Source organism: Oryzias latipes, chromosome 5 (genome assembly GCF_053564925.1).
Source record: "Oryzias latipes strain Hd-rR chromosome 5, Olatipes_Hd-rR_3.1".
Lineage (NCBI taxonomy): Eukaryota > Metazoa > Chordata > Actinopteri > Beloniformes > Adrianichthyidae > Oryzias > Oryzias latipes.
Genome location: NC_136241.1, coordinates 14,246,179 through 14,267,388, shown reverse-complemented (window position 1 = coordinate 14,267,388; position 21,210 = coordinate 14,246,179). Strand labels below are relative to the sequence as shown.

Here is a 21,210-nt window from a genome sequence, read left to right as displayed (position 1 = left end):
AATACCTCTATTGATTTGAGACTATGCTTTCAAGAACCACTGTATTCCTGTTCCAATACACTGCTACCCTCGCTCAAAGCTCGAGCCCAAAAAAACAAACAAACAAACAAAAAGAGGCATCGCTTTCACAGAAAACGGCTCTTTTCCACCTCAACCATTTCGACACTCAAATCCACTGTTACTTGTTCAAACAACCTGCTGTCTGCAGCCTGACCCCTCAACCCAGCATCCAGGCTTCTTTACATGCAAAACCTCCGCTGTTTTTTTTTTTCTTTCCCTCATATTTCACTCAGGGATATCTGTGAGACAAACGTATCAACACTTCCAGCAAACAGAATTCCAAATGTGATGCTGATATTAAATATTCATGGTGGATGTGTTTATTTTATCTAACAGAAATCCTCTTGACAGTTGCTGTTTAATTATTAGATGTAATTAGCTTGTGATGAAAGTCCGGGCCAACAACAACAGACAGTTTCCAAAGTGCGGGTAATGCATTCTATTGTGTTTTTATTTTAAGAACAGTTAGAATATTAATCACAAAGTCAAATGACATGACATAACACTTTTCTTCAGAATTGAATAATTGGCCTAATATTGTTTTAAAACAGACAACGTACCTGCTTCTTCTGCCTTCACAGTAATATTGTGCCAGCCTGCAATCTCTCTGTCCAGGATTTTTCCTAATGTGATGGCCCCCGACTCCGGATCAATGTAGAAGATCATTTCCTGGTCTGTGGTTCGATCAATGGAGAACCTGTTGCAGAAAAAAAAAAAATATATTCCTTAATAACGAAGAGGGATCTTGTAAAGCATTTCTAATTTTAGTAATGCATCACATGTTTAAACACCTAATTAAACCAAAAAAAGTGAAAGTAATATTATTTCATTTACAAATTCTGCAAAAAAACAGGAGTTCTGTTCTTTTCCAATTAAAAGTAACTGCTTAGGAATTTTAAAGTTCCAACCAGATGATGTAAATCCTAATTTGTATGATTTGCTTGCCTTTTGTGACCTAGTGGAGCAACAAATTTAAATCCAGTATTATAAAAAAAACTCCAGTGGCTCAGTGTTCATTAACAAGCACACTTAGTGCCTGAAACCATAATCAGTGACTGTACTGCAAAAGACCAGGGGCCTGCAATTATTTTTGCTTTGATTGACCCTGATAGTTCTTTAGCTGTTGTTTTGGTCAGAACTTTCTTGAAAAAAAACAACAAAAAAAAACTCAATTTTGTTTTTTTCTTTTTGTGACAAAATAAAATGATTGTGATCACATTAGATGTTGTTTCTTTACCTTTACTATTTGTATTAGCTGTAGTAATTATTACCTTATTTTCTGCACTATGAGGCACACCAAGAAGCCCTAATTATTAAAAAAAAATCTGTTTAATCTGGACCGCCTTATATATGGATACATTCTGGCTATTTACTGATGTTTTGAGAGGTACTCTGTGCTCTGTCAAAATGTCAGACCGTTTATTCGATGAGTTTCAAGCAAGTTTGGGTGTTATTGTAAATTTGCTAATGTAGCTGTTTTAGTGGTATCAGTCTATTTTTTTAAATGTTGCAAACAAGGTCAGGAGTTACAGGTATTATAAAAAAATGCCAATGTTCACATTAACATATGTTTTAGTGGAATCCGTCTGTTTTTTAACGTGTTGCAAACAAGGTTGGGAGTTGCAGGTATTGTGAATATGCTAATGTGGCTGACATGTCACAAACAAGTTTTAGGCTATGTCCGAATTCCTTCACTACTCACTATAGTGCCTTCGCCATTTTTTAGTGCTGTCTGAATAAACAGTCAGGACCATAAATATTTGGATAGAGACAAATTATTTCTAAATTAGTTTTTGTACATTACCACAGTGAATTTGAAATAAAACAACTCAGATGCCATTGAAGTGCAGACTTTCAGCTTTTACTCCATGGGTTGAACAAAAAGATTGCATACAAATCTGAAATGTGGTTATGTACAGAAACTAAATTAGAAAGAATGTGTCTCTGTCCAAATATTGACAGTCCTGTCTGTACAATTCCAAAATCGAGTGTCCTAAAAATTTTCCAGAAGTCTCTGAGAAAAACCAGTGCACACCGAAGCTAGATGGGTGAATTTCTTTTAAAATCCATGGCACTTCATAGTCCCACACTATTTAGTTTTTTAATAGTTAGGGAGTAAGGTGGGAGGGGCCGGTTTAGCTCGTGCTGGTTTGCGGCGCCTTCCGTCCGTGAAACCAGGGTTCGAATCCGGGCTGCTCCCTATTCCCTTCTCTGCTGCTCTGCCGGTCCTAAACCCGGTTGGATTGAGAGGGTTGCGTCGGGAAGGGCATCCGGAATAAAAACATTGCCAGAGTTACTGTGAACACAGGTAATAAAGTCTGACTAATTGACTAATTTCTGATTCTTAATGTGCCTTAGAGTTTGTTGTGCCTTCTTCATGACAAAAGTTAAAAATAGACTATTTATCCTTTTAATCTGGTGCGCCCAATAGTCCAAAAAATATGGTAGCCTAAAGTAAACTACTAAGTATAAAACTAGAATATTAACTGTACAAAATATTAGACAAAGAAAAGTGGCTCAAATTGTTCATAAATAATAAGTACATTTCACAAACCTAATTAGCTTTGGAATGATTTGACCCTATAAACATGTGTGACAAGGGAAATAGAATAATAACATCAATGAATGTGCCCTTAACCGTTAAAAAATAAAAATACACTACATAGTGGATTCCAGAAGGACACAGAAGTGTAATTGAATTTTTTTTTTTTTAGGTATGTGGGGAATAAAAATGTTGGTGAGTCGACAAAACAGTTTCCTTATTTCTAGTTTCTCTTTCCCAAAACCTAAACACAAATACGTGCTCACAGCTGGCACTTTTACGGCCACATAAACAATAACAAGAAACCACGGGCCCCATCAGCTTTTATGGCTTTTGAGAGACATTCCTACCAGCAGTCTTTTGGTTCCTGAAGAACATTGTTTGGATGTAGATATAAAGTAAGATGACACATTTAACTGATTTAGATAAAGAAATCAACGAGTTGATCACTGTTCCATTTTTAGACTAGGAAAAGCAGAACTTCGGAAAAATGTAGATCCGTCAAAGGACTGTCGATTCCTGTTCCGACATTCTGGTAGTAGGGCCAGAATCTGACTTAAAACACATAAACATGAATCCATCCTTTTTTGTGTCAGTGCTTCCAGCTACTGCTGGTGATTTAATGGTGGGGGGGATATTTCTTGGCAGATTTGAGGGTTCATTAGGCTTTGTCTAAAGCACCAGCCAACCCCGGTATTCAGGCAAACCATAAATTCTTGTTGAGATAGTTTTTACTGATGGTAGGTATCAATATTTTAAATTAATATACTGCCACTGCACAGATCCAGTTTTTTCTTTAACTTAGTTGAGTATTGTCTGAACCATCCAAAATTCCCCCCCAAAATGTGTTCTGATGTTGTCAAATTGAAAATGTGATTGCAGCTTTAAATATTTTATATTTTAACGTGTGATCTTAGCCCGTCGGTTTTCTAACTTTTAAGTCACTGTGGTGGGAGTGTTGTCACAAATATGGCAGGAAACCAAGTGAAAACAAATAAGGCAGTAAAGCAGAACAATTTGAAGCGACATCTTCATCAAAGTCAAGCTTGAAAGCTCATACTGTAACCAGACAGTGTTTTCTATACGTACACTACTCCTTCTGCTTCCAAAACACAGGACAAAAAATACATTTTACATGTGTTGATTTTAATGGAGCTTAAATTTATTTTTTGGCCCTGAAATGTCATGTTTTTTGTATCTTTCCTTGAGTATTTTGTTAAATAATCAAAGAAGAATGTCAAAAATCACAAGATTCTTGCTTCATCATTCATATTCTTCTGCAGCTAAATTATTTGTATCAACTAAAAATGTAATTTTGACTGTCCGAGGTCACACTGTACCAAGGGTCTTTGGGTTACATGCAATTATAGTAGATGATTCTACTACTGCCTCTGTATATTTAGTATAAATAGTTGCGGCAACCCAATTGTTTTGAAAATCGTTTGCGTGGTCACGCATGTAGACTGCGGCAGTAAGGCGGCAGTCAGTCAGGCGATGACACTGTTATGAAATTGGGCGACAGCTGGTTGGCCACAGGGCGGTAGTAACCGGATTGCCGGCTGGCCGACTGGCCGGCAGCAGCCCTGATCGTAGGATGTGTAAATGTCTCTGGACGGGGTCCATATCAAGCGCCACCTGCTGCCAGCCACCTTGTAGCCTGGGTGTTTTTATAAAGTGGGCTATTCTGCACCATTGGTCACTACCAACCCAGACTTTGAGCACACATTATGATGTCAATTTACTCGCAGTGGTGCTATCATTTTTGTGCAGTATCAATGCCACACGTTTCTCATGGAGGCCAGGATTGCCAGATAGTTGTCTGTGACCATTGTCTAAGATAGCTGTTCATTGAGACTTACAGAGAACTATGGTTTTGGGACATAAACCTACAATTGATAATTGTTGTTTTGTCCAATAACCAAACCTTATGCCACAGTTGAAAAACTTCAGGGCTATTGTCAAAACCGTGGGTGATAAGAAGACCCAGAAATAGCTATAGGATTCTGGCAAAACTGTTACATCTCAAAATAAAGATCTTTTTTGCAATCCTTGTTGGGATCCTGAGAAGTTTTCTCAAGTTTAACCTAAATATCCATAAACTGTAAAGTTTCCTTTACCATATCTTCACTTCACCAACAGCAGAGGAGTTTGGGGTTCTGTGACTTGAGTCACACCAACACTCCCTTCAAATACCCAGAGGAAAGGTCAGGAAAGTGCTTAGCAGTATTAACTGTGGAAATGCTGCTAAAAAGACTCCAAGGAGTATTAAAGTACTCTGCAGAGCACCCAGCTCTTTAATCTCTTTCTGTTCAACTGCACTGTCCCTAAATGCTTTAGGTTGGTCACATAGTAGCTGTTCCTAATAAAATACCTGCCAGCAGCCTTAATGATTACAGTGCTGTCATTCTCACTGCCACAGTGATGAAGTACTCTTAAAGGGCTTGCTCTAAAGCACATCAAATCCTTCACCCCTCCAAGCTTAGGTGGTATCAGTTTGTACACAGAGCCAACAGTTTGCCTTGAAAGGCCAACACGGTAAACTGGTAGAACATTGAGAACAAACAAGTTCATGCTAAAGGAGGCTATTTAAAGTCACACTCTGATCACCTTTTGATCTATTGTAAAGCGTTCCCAGTGGTCTTTTATTCATGATTATGCTGTTTTTTTAGCCAAAATCAAAAAACTGTCCTTTTTTGTTTGGAAAGTTCCTGCAGTGCGGCAGTAGTTCATTAAAAATTCACCTCTGAGTTGTGGGTGGAATCGTTACCATCGAGTAAGCGGGCCCCCAATTTCTATCGTCTATCCGTTTACACTCTCTCCTGCTCGTTTACAGCCCCTCATACACCCAACCTAACATTAGCAGGGCAACAAAATGGTGAGGAATATTGGAACTATCCAGCTGTTCTGTTTTGAGCCAGATTCCGAAATCTATTTGGATCTAATTGTCTGCGAGTGGAAGCATCAGAATAGAGCGGAGCAGGGAGCTTGTGGCCTGTCAGTTGTAGCTTCGAAGTCACACCTACAAGCTTTTTCCAACAACTTTTTTGTCTGCTGCTGATTCAAGAAATAGTCTAATTTTCTTCACAAATGTCCCCCATCATCAGAAAAATTCAACAAGAACAAGTTAAAAACACCTGAATCACCATTTTCATCTTAGTTGGTCTTTCAGATTGTCAAAAGTTGCTAAGCTTTGATTATATCACTCCTAGATCCTGATCTTCAGCAGATGTCTTCTGCTTTGCACCTCTTACACCAACAAATATGCAGTTAATTGCACAAAAGCAACCCTGAATATTTAATATTAAAACCTCCCAGATTGCAAATGATAACCAACTGCAACAATTCAACATCTGCAAATGAATTCCTCCAAAACTAAATAAATGTTGCCAGATTTTGGGGAAGACATAGAAATCTTGCCCTCTTCAGATTGCAGAAGACATGGCCAAGGAGGGCAGTTACTTCCTGTTCCTGTGAATACGCATCTCTGAATGATTATACAGCTTCTCTTCAACTACAGAGAGGGAATAGAGCTCTGAATGTGCTCAAAGGTTCAGCGTAGCTGCTCTGAATTGCGCTTTCAGATGGTCCAGTGGATTCAAGAAGGACAAATACACAATTGTGTAAGTCACTGAGCTTTTTCACTGCCTTGGTTTCTGCTCCTGCGCAGCACTTTCTTCAGATGCAACATGACAAACTCACCGATGTACCCCTTTCTCCACGGCATATAATAGCATTTATACAGAGGCACAAAATTAATTGTCTGAAAGGGGTGAGAAGTGGAGCAACCTTTCAGGGTGCTGTGACACTCTACACACGATGAGCGTGACACTTTCTTTCAGATTAGTTTCACATGAACATTAGAATTGTGTCTTGTGTAAACAAGAAACCACTACTTCTGTGATTGTTGTTGTTCTGTTCAATGTCAGTTTACCTGCTATGAATATTTCAGAGCAAAATATTAATTGTAGAAAGACTGGAAACATAATCCTTTACCTCTATTCATAGCTTAACCCTTTAACATCAGTTACATCTAAATAACACAAACTCTTCAACCATCCCCGAATTGCTTCCCTACACCTACGGCTTTTGCCTATCCCTAAATTTATCCCCCTAAGTGAGGGGATATGGAAAAACAGAATCTTCAAATTTGGACGTTAATAACGCTGGATGATGTCATCAATAGATGTCGGTCATTTCCATTAGTGCGTAGCTGTCAACGCTTGAAAAATACATAACAATATTTGCCTGACTTTAAAAAGTTTCGCAGAATCAAAAACATAATACTTACATTGAAATGTAAACTTCTGTGCTTCAGAGCACACCCATGTGAAGAAATGTGTTTCTCCTCTACGTCACAAGTGCGATGCGGATCACCCTACTGGCGGAGGCATACTCAGCCCTAAGTTGCTATGGATCCTCTAAGGAGCCAGAAGGGTAAGGGAGCTATTCGGTTTCCATAAACATATCCTAAATCTTTGACTGTTCATGTGGAAAATGTGGATTAGCTGATTCTGACACAGAGAAAGCAGCTTTTCATATCAGTTTAGCACCGATATACAAGACATTACATAACGTAAATTGTTGCACAATGGCGCAGGGCCGCTTTTTTCTGTGATAGAATCAGTTGATTTACATTAATTGTAAAAGCACTTCATTGGTGTACGCACTGTGTTGCATGTCAGCACAAGGCTATTTGTCTCCACTTCAGAATCTGCCGGAATTACTTTAATGGCATAAACGGAACAGTTAAGGTAGTCCAAACACTGGAACTTAAGCTCTAATGTCAAAAGGGTTAAATAAAACATCAGTCTTCATAGAAGACCACAGCAATCCTTATTTCCCTGCCAACGTTCCCTTCTTTCTTCTTCTTTTTTGCAAATTTAGCCACACACGCCAAGACAAACACACATTTCCATGTGTGTTTAAGCCTGTTTTCCCCAGACAGCTTTGGCTACCGACTGCCAAGGGAGGAGGGAACGACAACACTGACATTTGTGTTGTGCTTTATTACACCTGCAACTCTAGTCTCCTGCATTTTGCCTCATGCATTTTTAATCAAAGTAGTTTATCCAGGCCCAGCATGTGCTTGTGTTTACTTTGTCTGTAGCACCATCAGGAAAATTACATATTCTGATGTCAGACAGGGGTAATGGAATCTGTAGCTATATTAAAAGTAAATGAGTGGTTTTATATCCAAATATTTAAATGTTAAAGTATTTACAATGACAAAACTGTTTGACCCTGAAAAATGTGTATAGCTTTTAGAAAAATAAAATTTCTTTCACATGTTGCTAATGTGCTTCTGTCACAAAAGGAACTTAAAATAGATAAAACATAAAAAAAATGCTTCAAGAGGACCGCATTACAAGTTTTTGCATTGTAGTATCAGTTTTAAGCCCTATCTGAAACTTTATCTGATTAGTATTTGAACAAAAAAGTGAAAAAAGATGAATAGATTTCACAGGTAATAGTTTTTTGATGAATAAAACAGCTTGGGTGGCAAATGAGGACATAAATGCTGATAACTGATAAAGTATCTGAAGTATTAGACGCATTATTTTAAGTAAAACTGCATGAATTAAAAGTTTTATGAACACAAAGTAACACTCTTTTGGTAAAGTCAATTTGGGTAAGTGTTTCCGTCATTTATGTTTTTGATAGATAACTGTTTGAAATAAAGAATCTTTGCTTTTAACAAATCAAAAGCAACTGTTAAACATTTGCCCAAACCTGAAAATTATAACAAAATGTTGAATGCTAAATATGTAAAGCGATTGTCATGATGTAGATGACAGATCCAAAGAAATTGCAACTGTATCTGATAAAATCAAAAAAGCCTTATTTAAGTTTTACATTGTTAAACAGAAAACTAAATTGTTTTATTCCCTTTAATCGAATGAGGTCATGCATACCTAATGGGTTTATTCTTCACATCTGGATCCCTGGCAGTGACGACGCCAACCAGCGCTCCGACTTTGGCATCCTCCTGGACTTCCATGGTTGTGCCATCTGCTGGTTGAAAGATAGGCGGCTCGTCTACGTCTGACACGCTCACACGCACGATAGTTTGGTCCCGAAAAGAGCCAAGGTCAACAAAGCGAGGATCGACGTGCTTGTTCACGGCCTCTACCACAACATTGTGTGTCCTTTTGCTCTCAAAGTCCAGTTGCTGGGGAAAAAAAAAAACAAGACAAAAAATACACAGTAATGAAAGACCGTTTTGTAGGAGTAACATTTTATAAAATTACTCGATGAATTGATTCCTGCAATCCAACAGCACTAACCTGTCTGGGGAAAGCTGTTAATCGAATTGACATATAGCATTATAAGTTTGTTCAAAATGAAATGAATAGATTATTTCAATATTGGAAGATACCATTTGTATTGAGCGAAGGTAGGTAGAACATGAAACGTGCCTGATTATTGCTTTACGTGAGGATTTTCACAGATGTATCACAAATTAACCACATTAAAACCACAAAAGAAGTATGAAAAACCACGCAAATAACACGTAAATCAGCTTAGAACATGAACCGTGTGTGATTATTTCGCTGTTTATATGCAATTCATTAGTGATTCGTTCGTCAATTATGTAATTTTAACATGATATGTGCGCCGTAGATGAAAGTTAAACATCAGTTGTTCATGCATTAAAAGTCCAGTAGACAAATTGTGGAGTGGTCATGGAAAGCTACAAATTTGCGTATGCATCTCGCAAAAATCCTGCACAATTGTGTACGAGTTACGTAAAGATTTGCGTATAAATTACGTTAACTACTTGTAAACTGCGTAATTCTCAACCGACCAAAAATGTAAAGCACCTCAAGTAACAACCCGAATGACTAACGCACGAAACACTTCAGAATTCCAAACATCATGCATGTATCACAACAGAACAAATCTTCATAAATAGAAAATACGCAAAACGGATGTGGTCGCTGTGTGACATGGGCTTTATCTCTGAGTCATACTGGTAGAATTTTTGGCTAAAGGTGTCCTGGATCGATTTTAGTTAAGTAAATCGGATTGTTTAAAATGAACCAATGTCAACCATGAACCGTATCATCAACCACAAATTACTATATGAATCGAATAGTTGTTAAAAGAAATCGTTCCAGTCCTAATTTTAACACATCAGTAGCAAGAGAATGTTTCATTCTTAATTATTAAGAGTACAATTCAATCCACTAATGTTTTTCACAGGGTGACTGCAAGTGAAACCAGCAACTTCACCGCAATCAAACTAACTTTGCTCCTTGACCACAGCAGCCACCCCAACACACACAGTCTGCAGAAAACCTGTCAGAAAAGTGATCTCCCTCTTTACCTTGAAAACCTTTAATATCCATGCTGCTCATTGCTGACAACTTGCTGCCTAAATACTTAGACAATTCCAACACAACAGTGGCAGCAAGGTGAAATTTAATTACCACTGACAAGTAAGAGTGATCATTAGTGCCACATTGTTGACAGCATCCAGACTGAACTCATGTCACTTTCAAAAATCTCCTCTTTTTGTGAATTAAGTGATATGTTGCTGCACCAGCACTTAAAACTTCAGTTCAAATATTGATAGGCAAAAAAATAAAATAATAAATTTGCTCCCTAAAGTTAATAATTCATTGAACAGCAGTCATCTCTCTCTAAATCTGTCGTCTTGAAAGGGAGCATGATCATTCAGTTACCGATTTCTGCTCAACTGGATTCCAATTACTTTTACTTGCTCAAGGTGCCAGAGACTCAAGCCTGTGACAAGGCAGTGTGAAATTGTTCTTACAAAATATGTACAAGATTCAATAAATACTTTACCGAGACGTGCACAACATCCCTTCAGAAAGAGGGACACTCAGAGGTTTTTTCATCCTATTTTTCTCTTTCACTCTCAGTAATGGAGAAGAAAAGATTTTTTTTCTTGAAAATCCTGAAAATCTGAACGTCATTAACTTTTTAATGGAAAACAACCATATTGTAGCACAACTTTACTTTTCCTTTTCTCTGTCAGTGTAGTAAGACAAAGCCTTGTGAAACATGTTGTTTAATTCTGAAAAGGTTCTCGTCTCTTTCTTGTTGTAGGTCTCATTTTGATTTTTTTGGAGTTAAAGTTTTTTTGCATAGTTTGGCCAGGGGTGTGAATAACGGTGTATTCAGACTGGACATAATTGGTTGTCTTAAAGTGAACCAGAGTTCATTTCCATCGATGATTTGGAACAAATTTTCAGTTTGACTACACCCACTGGTCTGGGACCAGGGACCGCTCTTTGACCCATCTTTCGAGGTGGTCATGGTTTTGTTTCCAATCGGACTGAGCTCGGAGCGGAACAACTCAATCAAAACGGCCACTGTAGCTAGGCATTGTGCAATGTAAACAGAGGAACGGAGAGCATGTCCTTTATTCTATGGTTATCTGAATAAATGTACATTCCTCCTATGTTTCATGAAGCTAAATAAGCATCTTAATGTTACGCTGGTGAAGCGTCAAGTGAGTCTAATATTGTCATCTATTCCGTTATTATGATTTGCCTTTCAAGATAAAACGTCCATTCTTGTTATCATATTTTGTTTAATAACTTTCTCCCAAAAGTGTGACTTATATGTGATTTTTTTTTTCCTTATGATGCATTTTTTGGCTGTGGCGGCGTATACTCAGGAGCAACTTATAGTCCGAAAAATATGTCAATCAGAAAACAGTAACACCAACGTCTTAAATGTTTTTGTACCTTCTTGATGGCGACAACTGCCTCCTGCGTCTCCACGTCTGTAGTAACCTTGAAGAGTTCCCCTCCTTCTCTTATCAGATAACTCATGTCTGTGTTCTCTCCCATATCTGCATCTGTTGCAATGACGCGTCCAACCGGTGTCCCTACAGCAGCTCCCTCTGACACTGAAAACTGGTACATCTCTGGCAAAGACAGAAAGCCGCCAGAGGGAGAAAAGCATAGATATTTCAACCAAGGTGCATAAATGAAGTTGTAGAAAGCGTCAGCATGAAGGATGGGAGATAAAAGTCTCACAGGAGGGGGGGGTGAAAGATGTGAAGAGTGCGGTGTGCAGAAAAAAGATGATGGTATGGAAGAAATGCAGAAACTACAAGCAAAGAATATAATCAAAAAGGAGTGAAAGGCAAAAAAGTTGGGACTGAGATTGACAAATATATGTTATGCTTTCCTTAATTACATCCACTTTCACAAAAGGCACATTTTATATTTATACTTGAACAAAGTTTACACAGCTCTATGTACAGGTATATTATATTGCATCTCCCCTAATGGAAACTGTTAAAGGCTGTGCCACGTACATTTTGCACAATTCCACTTGTGATATTTTGGTCTTTCATGATAAAGAACATGCGTGATATTCATGAGTGTTTCTTGCATTCATCATTCGGCCATGTGCAGATGTCCTTCAAGGGTTTCAGCCAATGTGTCTTTACGAGAATTCAGATTTGAGCTGTTCAAACTTTTTGGTCGGTTGAGAATTACCCAGTTTACGCGTATTTTACGAAGTTCAAAAGCAATTTTTACATAAATCTTACGCAATTGTGCATGATTTTTGCGACATGCATACGCAAATGTGCGGCATTCCATGACCGTTCCATGTTTTTCTAGCAGACTTTTCACGCATGTACCACTAATGCATAACTTTTATATCACCCATACGGGACACATATAGCGTTAAAATCAGGCAATTGACATACACATCACAAATGAATTGCATCTAAACAGCGCAATAATCACACGCGGTTCATATTCTACGCTGATATACGTGTTCTTTTTTTGTACTTCTTTTTTAAAATCTCACATAAAAGCCACAACGTTTCTCACTTTTTCAACGTATATTCATGTAGGACACGTGCAATCTGTGCAATCTGCGCAAAATAGTAGTGGCGTAGTAAAAGTGAAGTGGCTGTGTGACACAGCCTTATGGACGCTTAAAACATATGATCAAAATGTAAACCATCTAAACAAATCTCTTTCTATAAACTTTCTATAAAAAAATTATGCAACACATTCATAAAATCTGCCACATTTTATTATGGATTAGAGTTAAATTTAATAAACATAATCACTTCTGAAGGAATAATTTTATTCAATCACTGAAATTGTCAATCTCCTGTAAAAGAGATTTATGAAACTTTTTTATAGTTGATCATTTTAACTAGGTAAAAGTGATTTATTGAGAGGAAAAGCAAGATTCAAGTCTCTTATTTAACTGTGAAATAAAGGCTCATTGAAGAGCAGATATTCGATAAACATGTTTGGTTGTTCTTGGAAGCTTTTGGCTGCATGTTTATTAGCACACGAATATGATTCCAGAAAGACAAAAAAAGTCACTATTCTAAAAGTATTAAGCCAATCTCCAGTCTTGTTTTAATGAGTTTTGTAATTTTAGGGGCTTGATCTAAAAATGTCTGTAAAGCATACGCACACTGAAAGCACCGCAAGAGCCATTAAGCCAAACACCAACGGCCTGTGATAAACGTAAAGTACAATCAGTTGTATTGATTCAGTTTTTTATGAGCCTTGCCTAAAAAATAATGATCAAATACGCTGCGTAAAGCATCAATTCTCCTTATTTGATAGTCTACTTTGTTATGGACTGCTGGACTGAATGGCTCATAAATTTAAGCAATTTTCTTAGACTAAATGCAGATCATTCACGGCCCTGCCTGCCTGTTGCTGTCAGCGGCCTGCAGGTTTGCAAGATATACTGTGCATATTTTATCAAGCACTTTTTTTAATTTTATGTCTAGAAAAAAGTCTCGTGGACTTTTCCAACTCCGTTCTCTTTCTCCACCTACATCACAATCTTCTTTTGATTCTGAGGGAAGAAAATGTGCAGGACACACTCACTCTGTGGGAAGCGTGGTGGGTTGTCATTAACGTCTGTGATCACTATGGTCACCGTAGTGGAGCCGGAGAGACCACCCATTTGTCCTGCCATGTCTGTTGCCTTGACGACCAACTCATAACGATCCTGTGTCTCACGGTCCAAATCTGCCACTGCTGTCATGATGATTCCTAATGATTTAGAGATGAAGAAGAGTTTGCAGGAGTGGGACGGAAAAAAGGATGAAAAATAGTTTCAAAATGAGGCCACTAGAAACGGTTACAACCTCTTACTGCTTATGCAATAACAGCTTGTGTTATACCTTTCAGTAGGAATATTAGCCTCAACAAATCACTGTAATATGGAGGCATAAGTGCAAAATGCCGTCTTTCTACTCTTCACACACGCTGGGAGGAAAGGACTGTGTCATAGTTAGCCCTCTGCACACACACACCATTTATGACTCAGTTGTATTAAAATGAATAAAATATGGGGGCAGAATGAAAGCATGCCACAGCTGCCCTGAACAGCATTATAACTCTTCCATGGTGGCAGGACTGCACTCCTGCCTAAGAGGCTGATAACTAGAACGCATGCAAGGGACGTAAAGTACATTATAGAATATTGAAAGATTTGGTAAATACCCACACAATCACACTCTGTGTGTGTGTAGTTCCAACATTCTTCCACATTGAATGTTTCCTCGAATCACAGGCTGACTGATTTAGGATTTTTCTATCATTTAAATAAGCTAGTCTAAACATTTAAATTAGTCACTTTCAGCTAAGTAATGTGAGTTATTTTTAGGAACGAACCAACGACAAGCCATTTTTGCCACTTTCACTCTGTGAGCTTTCTCTTTCAACAATTTTAAAAAGAAAGTAGAAAATATTATACATTATATGTATATATAATTTTTTTTTGCAGAGGGAAGAGTGAGGGAAAAAGTGTGAAGAATAAAAAAGGGGGAGGTAAAAGAAAAAAAAAGAGAGAGGGAGAAAGGAGGGGGATACGGGTGCCAAGCTGCTAATTTAAGTAGGTTATGATTTTAAGCTTCACAAAGTTTATTCTAGATCTGCTAAAAAGAAAAAATGTTACATCCAAGAGGGAAATTCTGACACTAAGATAAGCAGAAGATATCTGATGGGTCCATAGGAGCGAGTCATAAAACAGACAAAATCACTAAAAAAAAACCATACAATTTGTAATCCGTCACCAAACACAGTCGTGTAAAAAAACAAAAATAGTAAAAAAATAAAAAATAAAGTGATGTCCTTTGTTTTTTTCATGTGACTGTCCGGAAGTTTATGTGTGCTGGGTACTTAAAGACCCACTCCGATGGAATTTATGTTTTTGGTGTTTATAATTTGGTCCTGTGGCATTTTTCTCATGGTGGAAAAAAATAAGCTTAAATTGCATTTGAGTACTGCTATTTCTTTATTCAAATTGCTGTGAATCTGGTTTGTAAAAAAACTACTACAGTAAGCCACAAGCCCCCTTCTCTGCTCCACTCTGGTGGATCCATTTGCAGACAGATCCATGTACAACTTTATTTTCCTCGTCCGAGCTAGCTTTAAAATGTAAAGCTGGATAGCTCCAACATTGCTTGCAACTTTTGTTGCACTATTTTTAGGTTGGGGTTCTGACGGGATGTAAGCTAGCTGGACAGAATGTAAACAGATGAATGATGGAAAAGGGAGCTGACTTACTCCGCGTCAACAGTCCACAATTCAGATGTAAATTTCTAGGTAGATGAACTACAGCTGCTCTGCAGAACTATACGATGAGAAATGACAGTTTTTTTATTTTTTATTTTGGCTAAACATGGCTAAATCAATATTAAAAAATCATTGGGAACAATTTTGTGATAGATCAAAAGATGATCAGAGTGGGACTTTAAAACAATTTTTCCACCTGCCATAATAAATAAAAACAAAGAACAGTCAGTTTCTTGACTCTGAGGTGTCAGCTCATCTACTATCTTTCTGCTGTCTGAGTAGAAACCAATCATCCTCTCACAGTGCACTGCAGTCCTCAAATATTCAAAACTTCATGCAAAATTAAACAGAACACATTCTGTAATGTTTTAATGCCCTTGATCTTCTAAGCTCAGAAATTAAAATGTTTCCTTTATTGCCTGTGTGTTTAGGAAAGTGCTGTAAAAACTGGCTCGATGTTAAGAGACCAACATACTAGTCATCAATGTAAAACAATGTGGTGCTCATGTAACCAGAGACTGCTGTTTTTTTTTTTAAAGAAAGATGTCCCTGCTACTGTGATATGATTGCAAAGGGGTGATGTTATATTTGAGAGAAGACATGGGACTGCGTGAAAGGCATAGGGAGGCTTAACCAGGCATGACCAGTTCCACTTTAGACTGCACAACATGCTGTCCCTCCTTTGCCACATACTAATCTACAATCAGAGTTTGCACTGTGTGAGCAAACTTTAAGGTAATACAATCTGCAAGAAAACTGTAAGATTGTTCATTGTTTACTATTATAAGACACAATGCATCTATAAAATGCAGCAATTTTAGTACAATAGAAAAACATTGTAATGTTCTCTATCAAGCCTTATTGACTCCTTTGACTAAAATGACATTTTTACAGCACTAAGTAGTTTTTGTTGTTTAAAATGAGTTTAATAATTTTGACATCTTCTGCAATTTTATCTGGACTCACTTGTCCAGTTGTTGCTTAAGCCTTTCAGAGTAAACTATATCCATATAGATGATAGTATATCACCTTTGGCACACTAAAGAATGATTTTTTTTTCATGAAATATTAGTTCTTTTCGCAGCAGATCTTCCTACCCAGAAGTAAGACGACTGGGTCTGTTCGGCACCGCCTTTCTCTCCGTGTGGGTACCACCCCATGTCATGACGTCAACTTAGAGTCAGCCTCAGCAGCGTGTCTGCATTTCGGCCATGAAAACAAACAACATCCAAACTTTTGCAAAGATTGAGGTGCATCTGATCCAATAATCAAAGGGTCAGCGGTTCGATCCCCCTTCCCCCCAGTCAACTGTTGTTGTGTCCTTGAGCAAGACACTTCACCCTCCCTGCCTTCAGTGTGGCTCCACTAGTGTGTGAATGTGCATGAATGTCCCAGTGATGGTCAGAGGGACTGTAGGTGCGTACTGGCAGCCACGCCTCTGTCATTGCCAAGTATGAATGAGGGGTGAATGAATAATGGACATATTGTAAGCGCTTTGTGCGTCTGGACAAAGCCCAGATCAATCAAATCCATTATTATTATTATTAAATTGTGCATTTTTGACGATCATCGCTAGCTCCATTGTGAAAGTGTGTGTGTGTGATGGCCTGTGCGCGGTGCTGGCAGCACACATTCCTCCTGGGAAAGGGCTGCTCTTCACTTTGTCACGTCACAAGGTGAGAATCCACTCGTTTTTGTGGATTGGGAGGGGCTGGTGCACAGAGAGAAGGTTTTTAGAGGAATGCTTATAAATGCGTGAATGGATCAAAATTCTGCTTTACGATTGTTTATAGCGAGGAACTAACAATATATTGTTACACTAAAAACCTCAAAAAAAGTTGATTTTGCATGATATAGGCCCTTTATATGAGTTAGCTTTATTATTTTATGTAAACAAAAGGAAAGTATCTGAAGAAAGATCCTTGCAAAGACTAATTAAATGAGTTACTGACTAAGTACTACCCACAGGTCAGTCTTTTCCCACAATCTTTAAACCATGAAAATGTAGTCACTTAGTCACTTTAGTAAGTTTAGGAGAGGTACATTTCTGTGCTGAACTTTCATACAGTCTGACTGTCTGGACTCCCACCCATTATCCTGGTAGGTCTGCCTTAAAGATCGGAGAGAGGAGCCAGGTGGAAGGAGAGTCATGAGGCAGAACAAGAAATGGACCTTTAGGTCTCTTGGACTGTCCTACTACGGCAGAGCGATTTATCATTCTGGCACCCAAGCTGACCAAACCAAAGTGGTGGAGACCAAAAAGGAATCATTAAAACTTTTGAGCTTTTCTCTGGGGTGTGAAGGAAACACTATATGCTATCCCTAAAACACTATTAGATGGTGCTTTTTATACCATATTTTCTGTACTATAAGGTGCCCTTAAAAGTTTTATTTATTTAGAAAAAAACAATATTGTGGCTTCAAATCCAGATCACCTTATAAATGGATTAATTCTGGTTGTGTTGAATGATGTCAAAGCATTTTTTTAAAGGTACACAGCACACTGTAAAAATGTCAGTTGGGTGGTATTGTAAATACATTAATGTGTCTAACGTGTAGAGGTGTTGGACATTTTTTTAACATGATACTTACAAGGCTTGGATAGAGTATAGTCACAGTAGCATTTCTTTTAGCGGTATCATTCTCTTTTTTTACACCGGGCATATGACACGCGTTCAAGAACACGATAAATGCTCATTTTTGAACACGCTTTCAACATATTGGGTTTATAATAGACAAGCAAGAAGTGGTGTCTTCATGTTTTTCTTTTGTAACTGTTTAGAAGCACATGTCCGCCACCTATAATTGGAAGAATCTTGGTCTGACATGTTGATGTGGAGCAAATCTCGCGTTTTTTGCTCCATGCTTTCTTATTCACACATTCGGATTTATGAAAGACTTGGTTGACTTCCTTGAATCAAAAAAAGACGCAACCTATATGTCACCACCAAATCCAACACCCTGATTGGTCAAAGCTTACTTGGTTTAATTTGCAATGCGCACGCAACTACCAAGTGTTTTGTACATTGAGCCCAAAAATGAATTGAAAACGTGCATAGCCTGGCCTGAATGTGAAAGTTTAAATGCAGAAGACCCAAACATGCGCCTTATATATGACAGAAGTTCAAAAACAGGCCATTCATTAACGGTGCGCCCTATAGTGCAGGAAGTAAGGGAAGGTTGTATTTGTAGGAAATGTGTCCATCTATTTTTTAATCATTTTTTTAATTGGCTTAATGAAAATAAAGTGGTTGGATTTTTTTCCCCCCTAAATGAGCATGAAAAAGACCCATTTTAAAGTGTTTGTATTTGTTGCAGTTATAGTTAAGAAAAAAAAGCTATTTAATGTGGAAAACCATGTTGCTTGATGGTTTGTAGCTTTTTTTGTTTATCTGTGAAAAGCATCCCAACTGTGCAGCTAAAAACAAAAGTATTCTGTTTATACTTCCTGTTATGGCCAAATAAGGTTCTTAGTTAAAATACCTGCACAAACTATTATACACAGGTTCAGAATGGGCTGGAACTGCTGGTTACAATTGTAATTTCTTTTAAGAAATGAGAAAGTAATTGAACATGTACAGCATCATTTTGTTTTGTTTTTACCTGTATGCCTGTCCACTGTGAAAAACCTTTCCCCATCCAGCACGCTGTACACCACTCTGGCACTGCTCCCATAGGTGGGGTCGTCAGCATCTGAAGCCGTAACCTTCATTACAGACGTACCTGTTGAAAGGGGACAGCATAATATCAGGTAAGAAAAGGGAAATGAAAAATTTGAGCCATGAGGCTGCTTGGAGCAAGCGCTGGAGGCTTTTAATGTAAATGTGTCTATTGTCAGATTAAAGCATAGATGTGAAGATATTTTAGTGCAAAGCAAACCCTTTTTAGCCCTTCCACTTTCAAAAAAGCAGCTACATCCAGGACATACGTATGTTTAAATAAAGTTTGGTTAGTATTAGTTCTGGGACAAGTGAGTCAAGAGAAAATTGCAGAATAGGTCACAATTATTAAACTCATGCTGTCAGAAGTCAGAGCTGTGTCTCCCCCTCTGGTCACCGGCGGGAACCAACTCTAGAAGTCTGAAAGCACTACATCTCCCAGCAACCCCAGCGTACACTTCCTGGAATACCACACACCTGACTCTCATTTGCAATCAATCACAGTAGGCTTAAACTCTGCACTGCGCCTCTCTCAGTGTAAAGTATTGTTTGTGCCACTCTGTTTGCATTACCGAACGCTATATCCTGACCTTCTGATTTGCCTCTGTTTGCCTGCTGCCTACCCCAACTCTCGCCTGGATCCTGACTATTCTCGTTTTTTCTGTGATGCTCGTTATTGACCTCTGCCTGCCTGACCTTGCTTTAGCTTTGTGGACTTTCAGCTGAGCTAATAAACCTGCCGCATTCCGAACCAGCTGTCTGCTTGTTGTCACACGTGCACACCCCTGTTATGCATTTATGAACACTTGCACTGTAAAGTGAAAAAATTGTGGCATCAGTAAACTCTTTCAGATCTTTGAACATCATTTCCCAAACTCTCATTTTAAATTTTCCAATGACTTTTTTTTTTTCTTAGTACATCCATGCTACTTTGCCTTTTGATTGGCACAGACGTTCTCACAGATAAAAGGAGAAATTGAGATGTTCAGACAAGATTTTATCTTCAAAGACTGTAAGTCGCTACAAAAATCTGCAGCAAACAATAACGGGCTTTCTGTCACTTAGGCAAAGAATAACAAGGGCAAAAAAAAACAATGTTCAGATGAAGTCCTACAACAACAGTTTTAGGAGTGAGATTGTTCAAGCAATTTTTTTACACTCAGTGATAAATTTGGCAACAGCCGCGCACAAACAAGCCTCTGGAAGCAAATGGAAAGAAGCGCCTCACCATTTAGCGACACGCTAAGTTACCGATCAGCTGAAAGCCCTTAAAACATGAAGATTCATAGGTTAAAAAACAACTGTATGCTTGTCTTCCATTTGACCTCAATTCATTCACATAAATATATTCACAATGGGGAAAAAGGATGATAAAAGCTTAAATATTCCAAGGTGCCACCAGTCCTCAAGGACAAGGAATCACTCTTTTTTTCTCCTTGGGTAATTACTGACAGCTGGTGTTGTCCACTAAAGGTCACCAAGGTAGCCTTTCTCAGAGCCCTGTCATGCTTCTGCCTGGCTACATAAGGACTGTATGCTAATGTTGCTAATTAGCAGGAGATGTCAGAGCAGCGTTTATTTTCTGTCACTGAATGGAATTCCTAAGGGGGAAAAGAGAGGAGGAGAAGCCAGCAAACTATCATTGAAACCAGTCAACCATTAAATCAGATTGCCCAACATACTATTCTGCTGCCATCACCTATAGCGTGCTTTTGTTCTTTCTTTAAACGGCTGTTTTGTAAGCTAGCACCTAGCATGTATCTGGACCGCATGCATACCTTAGTTTGTGAATTAATTCGAGGAATCCCTGGTTTTACTGGGGCTTGGGCTAGGTGGCTGTTTGGGTTCCGCTCATGTCTGGAGCTCAGTGAACGCACCATGCAGAGATGTTTTTTGGCCCTGGGTTCTGTCATTCAACCTGTTGTGGGGGGATTTATGGGAATATAGTGAGGGGGACTGGTGCACAAGATGGCATTAAGGCATCTGAGGAGCGAGGTTCTACTCATAAATCAAAAAATAACAACAAAAACATTTTCTGTGGAGTGTTTTTGTTGCTGCTGTTGAGAGTTGTTGGTGAAAGCTGTACAGTGTTGGTTACAGCCTACAGTACCCACAAAATAAAGGGGCTCAAAACAGAAATGTTTTGGCAATTCAGTGTGCAAAGGAGAGATGGACACTACAGTATTTTCTTTGTTATTTCGTTGTTATTAGAAAACAATCCCCAAAAAAAGTAGGGTAGGCTTCTGTTTAGGCATGTTCGAAAAACTCCAAACTAAGTCTGAGAATGTATTCTGACGGGAAACATTTGGTTCGCTTAAAGTGAACCAGAGTTTGTTTCCCCAAAAAACCCGGAACAAATTTTTTGTCTGAACACACCCAAGTGGATCCTGGTCCGGGACCATAA

General features: G+C 38.4%; 1 protein-coding gene across 1 annotated transcript in view; it reads right to left on the bottom strand.

Annotated features, from left to right (window-relative positions):
- Positions 1 to 21,210, bottom strand: part of cdh22 (cadherin 22) — a 219,968-nt gene that overhangs the window by 59,795 nt on the left and 138,963 nt on the right. The window contains exons 5-9 of the mRNA XM_004068783.5: positions 18,751 to 18,870; positions 13,453 to 13,620; positions 11,320 to 11,501; positions 8,515 to 8,771; positions 621 to 757 (exon numbers count right to left, since the gene is read on the bottom strand). Of these exons, the coding sequence (XP_004068831.1) occupies positions 621 to 757; positions 8,515 to 8,771; positions 11,320 to 11,501; positions 13,453 to 13,620; positions 18,751 to 18,870 (864 nt within the window). The remainder of the gene's footprint in view (positions 1 to 620; positions 758 to 8,514; positions 8,772 to 11,319; positions 11,502 to 13,452; positions 13,621 to 18,750; positions 18,871 to 21,210) is intronic.